Below are 12,789 nucleotides of genomic sequence, written 5' to 3'. Positions count from 1 at the left end.
TTTCATCTCTGGGCAGTCTCTGACCTCAGCAGCAGCTCCCAGCCCTTCCCTGAAGTCTGGAAGAAGGCAACAGGTCTGAAAATACGGTGCGAGTCTTCCCCTTCTGACAGCAAGGAAAGGCCAGTCAAACCCTTCTGCCTCGACCCAGGGATGCACAGTCATGCAGACTCGCGATGGTTAACTCTTGCCATTCATTCCCAAACACAGAAGTGTAGTGTCCAGACACAACCAAGCTCAGTTTGCTCTGACTCAAATGTCTTAAAAAAGAGATTCTCTGGAGTACTGGTCTGGTCCAGTAACTGCACCCCAGGGGCAGAGGCAAGGGACTGGCTAACCATTGTTTCCGTAGAAAATTTCTGCATAATTAAAAGAATTAGTCATTGGACCAGTCTGGTGAAGAGGTAATGTGTTTATTAAAAATTATTTTTCCACCCAGAGGCAGTTAAAATTTATAATTTAAAACCCAGCCCACTACAAAACGGGGAGGGAGTAAAAACTGTGCAACATTGACAAAAGAATCAACAGAGACAAGGCCCAGGAGGGGCAGCCCTGTGGCCCTGGGCTCCCGCCTCTCCCGAGGCCAAGAGCAGCAGCAGGAGGGTGGACATGGGGCTCCGCTCCAGCCCTGGGCATGGCCCGGTGTCCAGTCCTCCCTGGGGTGGGGGTGGGGTTTAGGGGAGGGCAGGGCCCCAGGGAGAGCCCTCAGTAGTGTGTGTTCACGGTATAGCTTGGACTCACAACCTGTTCACTCTGCTGTGGAAGGAGATAGAACAATGACAACTCAGGAGTCTCTTGGGTGGGCCCAGAGGCCTCGGTCACCCACCCTGAGCCTAGACACACAGCTTTTCAGGACCCCCGGGGGCATGTGTGGGCTCTTCCTCCTACCCCCTCTCACCCCAGGCCAGCAGGCACACCCTCCCAGTTGCCCCCAGCCCTGTAGTAGTGCCCAGAGCCCCTACCTCCCCCATTGCTGAGGCTGTACCCCACGGTCACTCGCTGAGAACGCCAATCGCCATAGCTCCTGAAGGGCAAAGACAGGGCAGTCACCATCCATGGGGACCACTGGGAGGCCAGACGAGGCCCGTCATATTTCCTGAGATCTCTTGGAGCCCCCGGACCCAGCCCTGCAGGCCCCAGCAGTAACTCACCCTCGGTCTCCCTCCAGCGTGCTCTGGATTTCCTTCAGGACCCCTGCAGGGTTGGGGAACAGAGGCGCTGTGAAGCCCACAGACGCTGAGCCGGACACGAATGTTTCGCCCCCTTTAACTGGCAGGGTGTTGGGCAGGTCTGCCTCCCACAGGGTAAGGGCCCTCAGTTCCACCCTGGCCTTCCAAGCCTCCCTTGGAACATTCCTCAAGCCAGCCCACCAACTCCTGCCCCAACTCACTCTCGTCATTGAGCAGGGCGTGCTCCATCACTGGACCAGGCCTTTTCTCTGAAAGGCAGAGGCTGAGTCAAGCGAGCCTTGGGGCCCCTTCGGCCCCAGCTCCCTCTTTACTGAAGTGGGAGTGCTGGAGCCCAGGGCTCAGGACTGGAGGGGATGCCGTTTCTACGCTTAGCTCGAACACATCTGCAGGCCTGGGGTTCCTTTCCTTCCCCTTCGGTCTGGGTCTGGGCCCAAGTCTCACACTGCCTCTGTCCCCCCACACCCCTGGCCACAGGGAAGCCTGTCTTACCCTCTCCATCACTCTGGCTCCCTGAGTTCCTGTGGGGAGAGAGATGGTGAGGACTGGGGTGAGGGGGGCAGCTAGGCTCCCCCTCCCCCATTCCAGCTCAGAAAGCTCTGATCCCATGAAGAATGAAGTCAACTGACCGGGCCCACCCTGAGCCAACAGCCTGCGGGATGGCAGCTTGCATGGGAGGGGCCTACGAAGGGGGGTAGTGAGCCAGAGCCAGGAGGGTGGGGAGCTCACAGGAGAGGGGGTCTCAGCCAGGCACCCTCAGGCCACCCGCCTTTTTACCAACCTGGCTCGGCCCAAGGCCTTCTCTGGGCCTGATCCGTTGCGGGGGCGGCTGTGGCTCTTGGCTTCTGCTGACTCCACCAGGCAGCGGGGCTCAACCAGCCACTTGGTGGAGAGAGAGAAGCGCTCAAACTCTGAGGGTGAGATCAAGTAGAAACCTGGGGGGAGGAGAGGCCCGGCAGGTGAGGCCAGTCCGCGGCTCCTGGGCCCGGCTGCCGACAGGACTTCCCTCCCAGGAGGAATGGGGGGGCCGGGGCCTCCCTCCAAGTTCTCGGCTGAGGTCAGTCCAGCCTGGCCCTGGCTGCGACAGCCCTGGCCGTCATCGCTGCGGCCCCGCCATGCCTGCCCGGTGCCCACCTTGGCCGTATTTGGTGAAGACGCAGGAGGCGATGCCGCTGACATCTTCCCGGCGGATGCAGCTGTACCGCACCTGGGGCTTGAGCAGGGGCAGCGAGACCACCTGCACGTCGCCCAGGTTGGTGAGGACGGCCAGGTGATGCTCCCCGTAGTCCTCAGCTCGACAGCTGCTGAAGTGGGCCACGCTGACCCGCCGCACCCGCGAGCCCTCCAGAGCGGTCAGCTTCAACTTCAGCCTGGCACTCACCTTGGGCAGCGTGAACACCTGAGGGCACAGGACGGCTTGAACCCTGGCCAGACCACAGCGCCCTGCTTCCCAGCAGATGCCCCTGCCCTGCCCCGATTCCCAGCAAAGTCTGCTCAAGCTCTTTGCCTCTCTCTGCCCAGTGCTCAGCCTCGCACCTGGACTGCGAGGAGGCCTGGGTTACTTCTTTCCATGTCTGTGTTTCTGTCCCTCCTATGGACACGGGTCCTGCTTCAGTTCCTCTGTGCTGACCCCGGGGCCCCGGACTCTACCCCTCTCCCTTTCTGTGCCTTGGTGACATCTCACATCAACTGCAGATCCAACCTCAAGTGGACCCCAGCCACTGTCATTGTGCCCAGGATCTGAGCCCCCCAGATGTCCCCTGGACTCCCCAAGGTTCCTGCCTCTACCCAAGCAACACCTTGAATTGCTCTTCTGACACCACAAGCAGCTGGTGGCTTCCCTGCATGTCGGGGCTCTTTGACAGGTCATGCGCCACCTCCAGGGGCTCAGGAAGGGGCACGCTATGTCCGTCCAGCACCAGGATGCCCACCACGGGTGCTCGGTGCATCAGCTGGATCTCCTTGGCTACAGGGCAAGAGGCAGATGGTGAGTGATAGTCAGGGGGCAAGGCCAGAGATACCACCCCAGCCTGAGCCTCAGCAGATGAACACCCTCTGCTCTCCCCACTGCCCAGCACTCACCCTGCTCTGCCCGCACGGGCTCATCCATTCTCCGCTCGGCGGGGGGCACGCGTAGGGCAAAGGCGTAGACAGTACCCCCATTGGTGCCAGCCCACAGAGAGGGGCAGTGGCGGGAGCCTGCCAGGAGGCAAAAGTTTATATCTAACCCAAGGCTCTGGGGGTCAGGTGGAGCCAGGTGACCTGAGCTTGCATCCTGGCCTCTCCACTCACTACCTGGGTGACTCCGAGGTCAAGCCTCTGTTTCCTCTTCTGTAAGACAGAATGGCTGTGGATCCTGCCTACCCCCCTGGGGTGTAGACAGAAGCCAGGAGGGCTGTCTGACAACCAAGGGCCCCAGGCACAGATGAGCTCAAACCCAGGATAGCTCAACCCTCAAGACACAGCAGTGGATATCCCCACGCCACCCTTGCCCTGGTGGGAGGCCAGCAGGGGAGCTTCTGCAGGGCCCGCTGGATGCCAGCAGGCATTTTGCAGGGGCAGAAGCTGAGACCCAGGTTAAGGGACGTGTCTAAGGTCGCACTTCCAGAGAGTGGGGCAGCCTGAGTATGTAGCTGGGGCAAGCTCCCTTAGAGACCCAGGCAGGGGAAAGAAAGAGGCAGGCGGAGGATCTGGTCTCCCCATGCTCCCAAGCAGAAACCTCTCTTATGGTCCTTTTAGCCAGGCCAGGTGGCAGCCCCCAATATGACCTCAGGCCAAGGAGTGCTCTCCTGGGGCCCCCCACCTCAGGCTGGCCACTCACTGTCCCTCAGATAGGTGTCGGCGAAGTAGAGGGTCCGGACAAAGCCCGTGAAGGAGTCCTCTGCTGAGCGAGCTTCAATTTTCCGCTGCACGGGCGCCAGCTCCATATTCTGTACACCTACCCGCTCGGCCCTGGCGCTCCCCTCCTGCACCTGCAGTGGGTCGGGTGGGGCCTGAGTGGGAGGGGTACTCTGGCCTCCCCTTCCTGGGGATATCAGATTGCCCCACACCAATCCTTCTAGGAGATGATGACAGGCCACTGCCCGTGCCACCACCTGTCCGATGACATTTACTGAAGACTTAACCCTTTACATTTGGGCAAGATGAGGCATAGGTCACTTGGCTGGTGGGCAGTGAGGCAGGACACAAAGCTACTTGGTGGGGCCCAGAGCCTGTCCTGGCAGCCAAAGCAGGTGGGGGATGGAGGCCTAGTCTGGAGCTGCTGCTGGCTGCTCTGAGCTCTCCCCAGGCTCAGCCTCACCTCTCCAGGGGGACCAGCTGGCCGCCGCTTCCGGCTGGACACTCGGCTCCGACGAATCCGGCGGAAGGACTGGCGCAGGGATTTCTTTAGGGACTTCACTCGGGACAGCGGGCCCTCCAAAGCTAGCTGGTCACTGGGGTGCAGCGTGCATCTGGGGGGGGGGCGCATCAGGGCATCAGTGCTGCCAGGGCCCAGGGGTCATCGCCCACTGGCAACCCTAGGTTCAGGCCTCGGCCACCCCGGGCGCGCTGCTTACTTGACAAAGACTTGCCGCCTCTGCTGGTGGTCAAAGAGGCCAAAACCATGGCTTGTGCCGAAGGCCACAAGCCGCCACTCAGAGTGCAAGGCCAAGGAGGTGACCACAGCCGGGGGCTGGCACTGCACCAACACAAAGGGCTGGAAGCCAGGCTCGAAATGCACGGGCCCTGGGCGGGCACACAGGCGCTCGTGCCCCTTCCAGCGGTAGCCCTCCTGGTCCTGCAGCAGGTCGGCCTCCACCTGCTCCACAGCATGCTCTGCTTCCTCGTCATTCAGCTCCAGCACCAGCACCTGGGGGAGACGGCAGGTGGGCTGAGCAACCCCAGCACCAAGGGACAGCAGGACTGCAGGGACCCTGTGCGTGGACAGTAAAGGACCTGGGACCCATGCCAAGTCCCAGGGCCCAAGGAGAGCCAGAAGGCCTCTGCCCCACCCCTGGCCCTTGATCTTGGTTTTTGGAGGAGAAACAATCACCCCACAGGTCTCAGGGGACCAGGCAACCTCTATCCATTGGGAAAAGCCCAGAGCCCACAGGAGCAGGTGATGGTCTGGTGACACCATCAGTGGGTGCTCAGGAGATGGGCCCCTGTCCTTCCTGCTCTACAACCCTGGGCCGCTACCCAAAGTCACCTGACCATTCCTCCTAGCAGCCCCCCCAGCCCAGCCCAGCCTGCTACCTGCCCCGCCGTGCCTGCCACAGCCAGGTAGCCACTGTATTTGCAGAGGAAAATCTTCTGGATGCCCAGCCTGGGATCATCACTGTAGGGGTCGAAGGAGCCCACCTGCCAACGGAGAGGAGGTCCATGGGGGGCTGTAAGTGCCAGATCCAGCCTGTCCTAGCCCATCCTAGTTTCCAGGCTCTTGGCCTTACCTTGCGGAGTGGGGGCCACTCATCCTCACCCTGGGCATTGAGGTTATCGTTGGGGTCTGTGTCGGTGAGGAACACCCGGACCGTGCTCAGTTTGTACAGCAGTCGTAAGCAGACACCAGAGGCGTCCCAGAACCGCACTGTGCCATCCTCGTGCCTGTGGACAGAGTCCACCTGCCAGTCATGAGAGATGCCAGGCCAGGGGTGCCCGAGAGGCCCCGGGCTGGCATGCACCCCTCTGGGCTCTGCTCCCACCCCGTGTATTCTACTCAGCAGAAGGAGAGTGCTGTGAGAGTCGCCTACCCTGTAAGCAGCAGGTCCCTCTGGGGAGGGGCTGGGGCCAGACTGGTGCCACCATCAATGGGCCACTCCTAAAGAATGAGACCAAGAAGTCCATGGGAGAGCTTGGCCCGAGGTGGGGCCAGGGCTGGTGCCGGACCTACCATGGTGGAGAAGTGTGTCTGCTGCTGGTTGCCCGCAGCAACAATCCGCTCCCACAGCTTCAGGGGGATGTTGGAGACGTGGTGGGAGCAGGTGATGGCGGAGCAGTGCAGGGAGGCCAGGTAGGGAGGCTGGACTGGTGGCCAACCAGCCGTCTGCAGGTCGATCACCACCAGCTCCTCCTCGGCCAGCACCACCAGGGCATAGGGGTTGTCAAAGGCTGGGGGGACAGACAGGCAGAGGGTCAGGGGCTGCAGGAGCCACAGTCTGCCCTAGCCCAACCCTGCGGAATCTGAAGCCCTGAGGCTGCAGTCAGGGAACGTGCATCTTAAAAACAAGCTCCAAATCCAGCAATGAACAGAGAAAATTATACACCACGACCAAGCGAGATTTATCCCAGGCGGGTAAGGCTGCCTCAGCATGTGAAAATCAGTTCATGGAACCCAGCACATCAATAGGCTGAAGAAAAGTACGTGATCATATCGATATAGGCAAAGTATTTAACAAAACCTAACACCATTTATGATAAAGGGAAAAAACCCTCAATAAACTAGGAAGAGGAGAACTTCCTCAACTTGGTAAAGACCATGAAGAAGCCACAGCTTGTGTAACTTAACAGTGAGAAATGCGAAGCTTTCCCACTAAGATCAAGAATAAGGCAGGTGCCCCCTCTCTCTGCTTCCTTTTACAAGTCCTGGCTGATGCAGTAAGACAAGGAAATAAAAGGTTTAGATCAGGAAAGAAGAAAGAGCACGGTCTTTGTTCACAGATGATGTGATCAGCTCTGCAGAAAACCTGAAAGTCGATCCTACTCCCAGCATCCTGCATCAGGTGTGAGGAGGGAAGGGGCTGAGACAGGAGGCAAAGCGGGTTTGGAGTCTCCCTCCAAGAGGCCTGTGGTGGTGAGGCTGGGAGAACATGGCCCAGCGTGTCCTGAGCAGGCCCAGCTCGTGTGGAGGGGAGGCCCGCCCTTCTGGAAATCTGCCAGGCCTCCTCTCCAGGTTTCGACATCAGCCCTTTCTGGTCTCGCCTGTCACCAATTTATGAGGCTGACTCAGGGCTTTGCTGTCCTGGCCGGGCTCCAGGAGGCTGGCTCAGAGCCGCCCATGTTGCACCCCCTGCCCCACCCCACAGATGGGAGGGCTTTCCGTGTCCAAGCCCAGACCTCCTTGCCTCAGCTGGTGGCTGTGAAACCCAGATCAGCCCAGGTCTGCCCTCTTTGGGCGATGGCCTATCAGACCTGGGCAAGGAAGAGAGAGCTCAGCGCTGGCGGGAGGTGTGGCCAGCAAAGAAGACACAGGCCGGCAGGGGGAGGACAAGGCACCAAGAGGGGTGCAGTGGGGCGGAGGGACTCAGGCAGTGGCAGGGCTGGGAACAGACTGGGAACAGACGGGCGCATCCCCACAACTCCCCGAAGCCCACCTACCCGCCGCAGGGTCCGCCTCAGTGAGGACCGTGAAGTCGATGATGCGGGAGGTGAAGTCAAAGGCCGTCTGCTGGCCATCGTGGACCACCGAGATGCAGTGGCGGTCCCCGTAGCTGGCCCGTGGCATGCCCCCCTGGAAGATGGTGAAGGGCAACCTGGCAGGCACAGGAGAGCCGTGGGGTGGGCTGGGGCTCCCATCAGAGAACCCCGGGGCTGAGCCAGCAGCTGGGACTTTCCTGTGACCAATGTGGCAGGACCCAGGAGGGAGGCCAGGCTCAGGGTGAGCACCAACTCAAGGCCCCTGGGAGGACGGGGTGGACTGCTCTCACTTCCTAACTGGGGTAACCCAGGAGAACCTGGGGGTGAGGTAGGGGCTCACAGGCTGCGGTTCCTCAGCCTTGGCAGCTACTCCCCTGTGGTGCCCCCACCCGCTCCCACTGCTGCTTGTGAGTTGGGTCTCCCCGTATGCTTCTGTTTGAAGAAACAGGTCTCCTGCTGCAACAAAGTTTGAAACCTGCTGACCACGGGGCACCTGGGTGGCTCAGTAGGTTGAGAGTCTGCCTTTGGCTTAGGTCATGATCCCAGGGTCCTGGGATCGAGCCCCACATCAGGCTTTCTACTCAGCGGGGACTCTGCTTCTCCCTCTCCCTCGGCCCCTCCCTACCCCTCGTTCTTGCTCTCTCTCTCTCTCAAATAAATAAAACATTAAAAAAGAGAAAGTACTCTGCTAATCTGAATCATCTCTCTGAGATGGTGGAGGGAAAGGTCAAGAATGGTCACTTAGGAATTAGCCGTGACAGGTATGAATAGCCCGCTCGCCCTTCACTGGTGTCTAAGACACCGATGGACGGAAAGGCACTCACTCCCCAGACACCCCGGGAAGGCTGTAGCGTGGGGATAGGACAGAGCATGGATACCTACCCCTGCCTGGTGGTCAGCCAGAAGATTTTGGTAATAGCTTTGCAAGGAAAAGGACCTACAAGAAAAGGAACCAGGTTGCAGAAGCTTTTTATAAAGAATCTCAGATTGAACTTTTTTTTTTTTTTAAAGTAGGCCCCAGGATGCCTGAGTGGCTCAGTGGTTGAGCATCTGCCTTCGGTTCAGGGCGTGGTCCCAGAGTCCCGGCATCGAGTCCCGCATCGGGCTCCTTGCATGAAGCCCTGCTTCTCCTGTCTCTGCCTCTCTGTGTCTCTCATGAATAAATAAATATTTTTTAAAAATAAATAAAGTAGGTCCCATACTGAAGCCCAACATGGGGCTTGAACTCACGACCCTGAGATCAAGACCTGAGCTAAGTTGTATGCATAACTGAGCCACCCAGGTGTCTCCCCAAAAAGGAAGCAGCTTGAAGGGGGCCTCCACTCCTGTGTCCACAGGGCACAGACCCCTCACACCCACACCTGCACAGCAGACCTATGCTCAGGAGTCCTGCTCTGAGCAGTCCCCGGAGACAGCCACGACCAGTGTCGAAACCTGCTGCATGGCTTTGGACAAAGCCTTTCACTTCTCGGGGCCCCAGTTTTGCTGCTAGGAGTCGGGCACTTACACCCAAATTTGGGAAAGACAAGACTGGGGACAGAGGACCTTGCTTTGCAAGCGAAAAGGTGGTTCCAAGCAACAGGGCAGGGCCAGGCCCCCCCCGCGAGGCAGGTGGAGAACTGACCGTAAGGCACACAGTTGCGCAGGGGCTCCGGTTGCTGGGCGTCGCTGGACACAGGCCACTGGCAGTAACTGCCGTCGGAATGGCAGCTGACAATTAGGCGGCCGTCCCGCTGCCAGCAGACATTCTCCAGTTGCTTCAGAGGAGGAGAGGCAGAGTGTGCAGGCTGGGATCAGGGTGCTGGTCCTATCACCCGCACCCTCATGTCCCAGCACAGGGGCTGTATGACATGGGAGCTTGGGAGAGCCCTGTGGCACCTGCCACACTCCCGGCATAGCCTACCTGGTTGCTGAGGAAATGGCAGAGTGCGCGGCTGCCCTGCAGGTCCCAGATGACGATGAGGCCCCGGCTGTAGCCGATGAGGATCTGGTTGGGGTCACGGGGGTGCTCCTGCAGAGCTTCCACCATCTCAAACACCCGCCGGTGGCGGGCCTCCTCGGGCAACCTGGCCAAAGGAAGCACTATGAGGCCAGGCTGCCGCCGCCGCCAGGACAGAACAGAGCACCAGGCACAGGCACGCCCGTGGGTGGGGATGTGCCAGGGTGGGAAGATCGCGGGGACACACCGCCAAGGGGGGAGAGAAGCTGTGCGCAGAACAGAATAGTGATATATAGGAACCTAAGGATGCAAACACAGCTGGTGCCACTACAAGGGAAGGCAAGGAAGTGACTTCCAGAAGTTGACGTGGTGGTTATCTCCGGGGAGGGAGAGGGTCGTGACTGGGGAGGGCACGTGGAGGCTCACTTTATAAGAATCCACTAAACTGTACATTTGTATTTAGTGCATTTCTGTATAGAAGTGATATTTCTTAATAAAAACGTTTTTAAAACCCACTAAACAAAGCTCTCTCTGTGAGTTGGCCTGGCCCTGAGCTTTGACCCCCTCCCCCTTCTCTGGGCCTGGAATGCTGATGTGAAGTCTGGAGGTGCTGCAGCCAACAGAGAATGAGGTGGCAGGCGCAGGACCCACAGCCAGCGCCACAGGAGAGTAGGTTATGCAAACAGCCTGGACCTCAGGACACTTCTAGGCACCCAACCAAGTCAAATCTTTCTTTATTTAGAGAGAGGATTTACATAGGTAGGAGGGGGCTCCCAGGACACTCAGGCTGGGGGAGGCCCCCCAACTGGACTCCCATCAGCAGAGTGAGGTGGCACTGGCATGGCCACATGTGAGGAGCAGGTCCTCCCACTGCCCTGCCCACAAACTGGGCGCCCAGGCTGAGAAGCGGCCGAGCCTGCTGACCTACAAACAGCAAACAGTCCTGCTCTGACCATGGCCGCGCTGCCCTGACTCTATCCTGCCGAGCAGGAAAGAGGGAGGCGGTTGTGCTCAGAGGGACCCAGCCCCAAGCAGGAATCCTCTCGACCCAGCTCTGGACAGCGGGCCTGACGGAGTGAGTGCATTGGAAGGTTGGTCCTTTCAGGAACAGTGTCCCACCGGCTAGAGAAGCAGCTCCCGTCCAAGGACCCTGGCCTCCTCTCCAGCCCGTGAAACCCTGGAATATCCCACCACAACTAATTCTTCAGCTCCCCCTCCCTGGGACCCTAGTACCCTCTCTCCACATCCAGTCCTGACCTGACCTATTCTCTGTCACAGACTATCATGGGGCAAAGCCTCCAGAATGATCTGAAGAAGCCTAGAGGGTCGTGGCTGTCCAGGAGTTTGGGCCATGGGGCATGCATGCAAATGAAAACTCAGCAGACTCCAAAGCATAAACCTCCCCAGCATAAACCTCCCCAGAAGTTTGGGGAGAGGTTTGGGCCCCATGTGCCCCACTGCAGAGCCCGGGGGCTGGGAAATTTGTGGTGACAGTGCAAAGGACAGTAGACTAAGAACTGATGACAGTGCAAAATCATTTTGAGTCTCATTTTTCTCACCTTTAAATGAAATGACAAGTTACCCCCAAGACCATTTGAGTGCTATGATGTTAAACACATCATGGGGTCAGAGTCTCTGCTTAGGGGACAGGTGGGGAGCTGAGAATCTCTCCTCCCTATAGATAGATATAGTCTATAGTCCCTATAGACTCCCCAGGAGAGAAATTAGAAGCTCCTGAGGTATTACTGAGACAGACGGGAGGAAGCCAGGCCCAGCTGGAGGGGGTGGCTCCCCGACCGCCAGGGGTCTGCAGGCTCACCACTGCAGCACAGCGTCCGAGCTGATGGTCTGGTCCTCCAGCATGTGGAAGCCCGGCAGCTGCACCACGAAAACGTTGCCGCTCTCAGTGCCCAGGTAGAGGAGCTCGTGGGAGGAATGTGGCAGGACCACGGTGATCTGTGTGGCGCTGGGGGCAGCCCTGAGGATGGGAGTGGCTGCCTGTGAGCTGGCTGCCACCGGGCAGGGAGGCCCCTGGGCTAGGGGCCCCTCGCCAGCCCCAGGAAAGGCCTCGTCCAGGGAAAGCAGACCCATGAGGTCCTTTAATGGGGTCCAATGGGGTAAATACAGGGATTACTTTCTGCCAAGACAGAAGCCAGATGGTGGAGGGCGAGGGCTTGGACGGGGCAGCAGAACCCCTGCCCCCTTTCAGAGCCTCCTATGTAGACGCTGTGTGGGGATGGAAGGAGGCAGAGCCACCAAGGGTTCCACAGGACCTTCCTGATCGACACCCGGAGCTGGGTGTGCATGTCAGGCCGGCTGGGAGACGACGGGCACCAAGTCCTTACCCTGGGGGGCCACGCAGTGTGAAACTCTCATCTTCCTGCAGCTCCGACACACCACCTTTGACTGTCAGTCTCCACAGGTGCAGGCTGTTGTCATCTAGCAGGGTGACCAGCTGGCACTAGGAGGGGAATGGCACCAAAAGCAGGCGGGTGCCGTCTTATTCACTAGGGAGGGTCAGCATTCACTGTGGCCTCTCCCACTGGGGTGGCCCACCCCATGTCATTTGATTTGGGGAGGCCCAGAAGCAAATCCCTGGCTACACTCGGGGTGGCCCATGAACCCAAAGCCAAGGGAAAGGAGTCCCAGGGCCCTCCTATCAGAACCAAACCCAGGGCCGCCAGATGCCCGCCTTACCGTACGTACACCCCTTCTGGGTGGCATGAGAGCAAGAGGGTGTGGAGGGGCCCCTCACCTGGCCAGGTAGGAAATGGATCTGCACCACAGCATTGTTCTCTCGGTGGAGCCCCATGAACTCCACCCCTGGCGCACCATAGCTACGGGCAGCAGGCTCAGGAAAAGCTGCAGAAGGCAGGACACCACCCCCTCCCGCTAAAGGGTCAGGACCTCTAGGCCCACGTGGCAAGAAATATAAGTACCTCATCGACAGGCTCACCCTCCTCCCAGATGGGGCCTGGGGTTGGGAGGAGGCAGCAGTGGCCCTGGCCCGACAACACTTGGCCAGGGGTGATGTGACCCTGAGGGGGAGCCCACTCCAACCAGGGATAGCTTTTCCCAACCAGGCAGGTGGGGTGTCACCCTAGGAGGGTGGAGCCTTATCCTGGCAACTGCGGACTGCTTGCTGCACCCTCACCATGACCCTAGCACCTAAGCTGCAACAGACCCATGAGCTACCACAAGGTGGCACCTGAGAAGAGATAAGGGCACCGCCCCCAGCAGCTATGGCCAGGAGTCTTGGCACGGAGGATTGGTAACCAGGATATGGCCCTGGCCTGGCAATGATTAACCAGCTGAGGGAGTGCTATCCCTCCA

General features: G+C 59.3%; 1 protein-coding gene across 4 annotated transcripts in view; it reads right to left on the bottom strand.

The window, feature by feature from the left end:
- Positions 1–389: 389 nt before the first annotated feature.
- The window catches only part of LLGL2 (LLGL scribble cell polarity complex component 2), a 33,459-nt gene continuing 21,059 nt past the window's right edge, over positions 390–12,789 (bottom strand). For 3 of the 4 annotated variants that reach the window (XM_055329499.1, XM_055329501.1, XM_055329500.1), the window contains exons 4-26: positions 12,212–12,293; positions 11,802–11,917; positions 11,276–11,434; positions 9,421–9,583; positions 9,142–9,274; positions 8,400–8,454; positions 7,479–7,633; positions 6,055–6,272; positions 5,915–5,982; positions 5,615–5,768; positions 5,421–5,525; positions 4,742–5,034; positions 4,486–4,636; positions 4,006–4,156; positions 3,267–3,383; positions 2,984–3,150; positions 2,319–2,583; positions 1,966–2,119; positions 1,677–1,705; positions 1,388–1,435; positions 1,149–1,191; positions 960–1,021; positions 390–753 (exon numbers count right to left, since the gene is read on the bottom strand). In XM_055329499.1, the coding sequence (XP_055185474.1) occupies positions 746–753; positions 960–1,021; positions 1,149–1,191; positions 1,388–1,435; positions 1,677–1,705; positions 1,966–2,119; positions 2,319–2,583; positions 2,984–3,150; positions 3,267–3,383; positions 4,006–4,156; positions 4,486–4,636; positions 4,742–5,034; positions 5,421–5,525; positions 5,615–5,768; positions 5,915–5,982; positions 6,055–6,272; positions 7,479–7,633; positions 8,400–8,454; positions 9,142–9,274; positions 9,421–9,583; positions 11,276–11,434; positions 11,802–11,917; positions 12,212–12,293 (2,896 nt within the window). In that variant the 3' untranslated portion in view covers positions 390–745. The remainder of the gene's footprint in view (positions 754–959; positions 1,022–1,148; positions 1,192–1,387; positions 1,436–1,676; positions 1,706–1,965; positions 2,120–2,318; positions 2,584–2,983; positions 3,151–3,266; positions 3,384–4,005; positions 4,157–4,485; positions 4,637–4,741; positions 5,035–5,420; positions 5,526–5,614; positions 5,769–5,914; positions 5,983–6,054; positions 6,273–7,478; positions 7,634–8,399; positions 8,455–9,141; positions 9,275–9,420; positions 9,584–11,275; positions 11,435–11,801; positions 11,918–12,211; positions 12,294–12,789) is intronic. The other variant, XM_055329504.1, reaches the window with a different exon arrangement.

Source organism: Nyctereutes procyonoides, unplaced genomic scaffold, assembly GCF_905146905.1.
Source record: "Nyctereutes procyonoides isolate TBG_1078 unplaced genomic scaffold, NYPRO_anot_genome, whole genome shotgun sequence".
NCBI classification, from domain to species: domain Eukaryota; kingdom Metazoa; phylum Chordata; class Mammalia; order Carnivora; family Canidae; genus Nyctereutes; species Nyctereutes procyonoides.
Note: the sequence above shows the minus strand (reverse complement) of the source record. Positions and strands in the feature narration are given on the sequence as shown.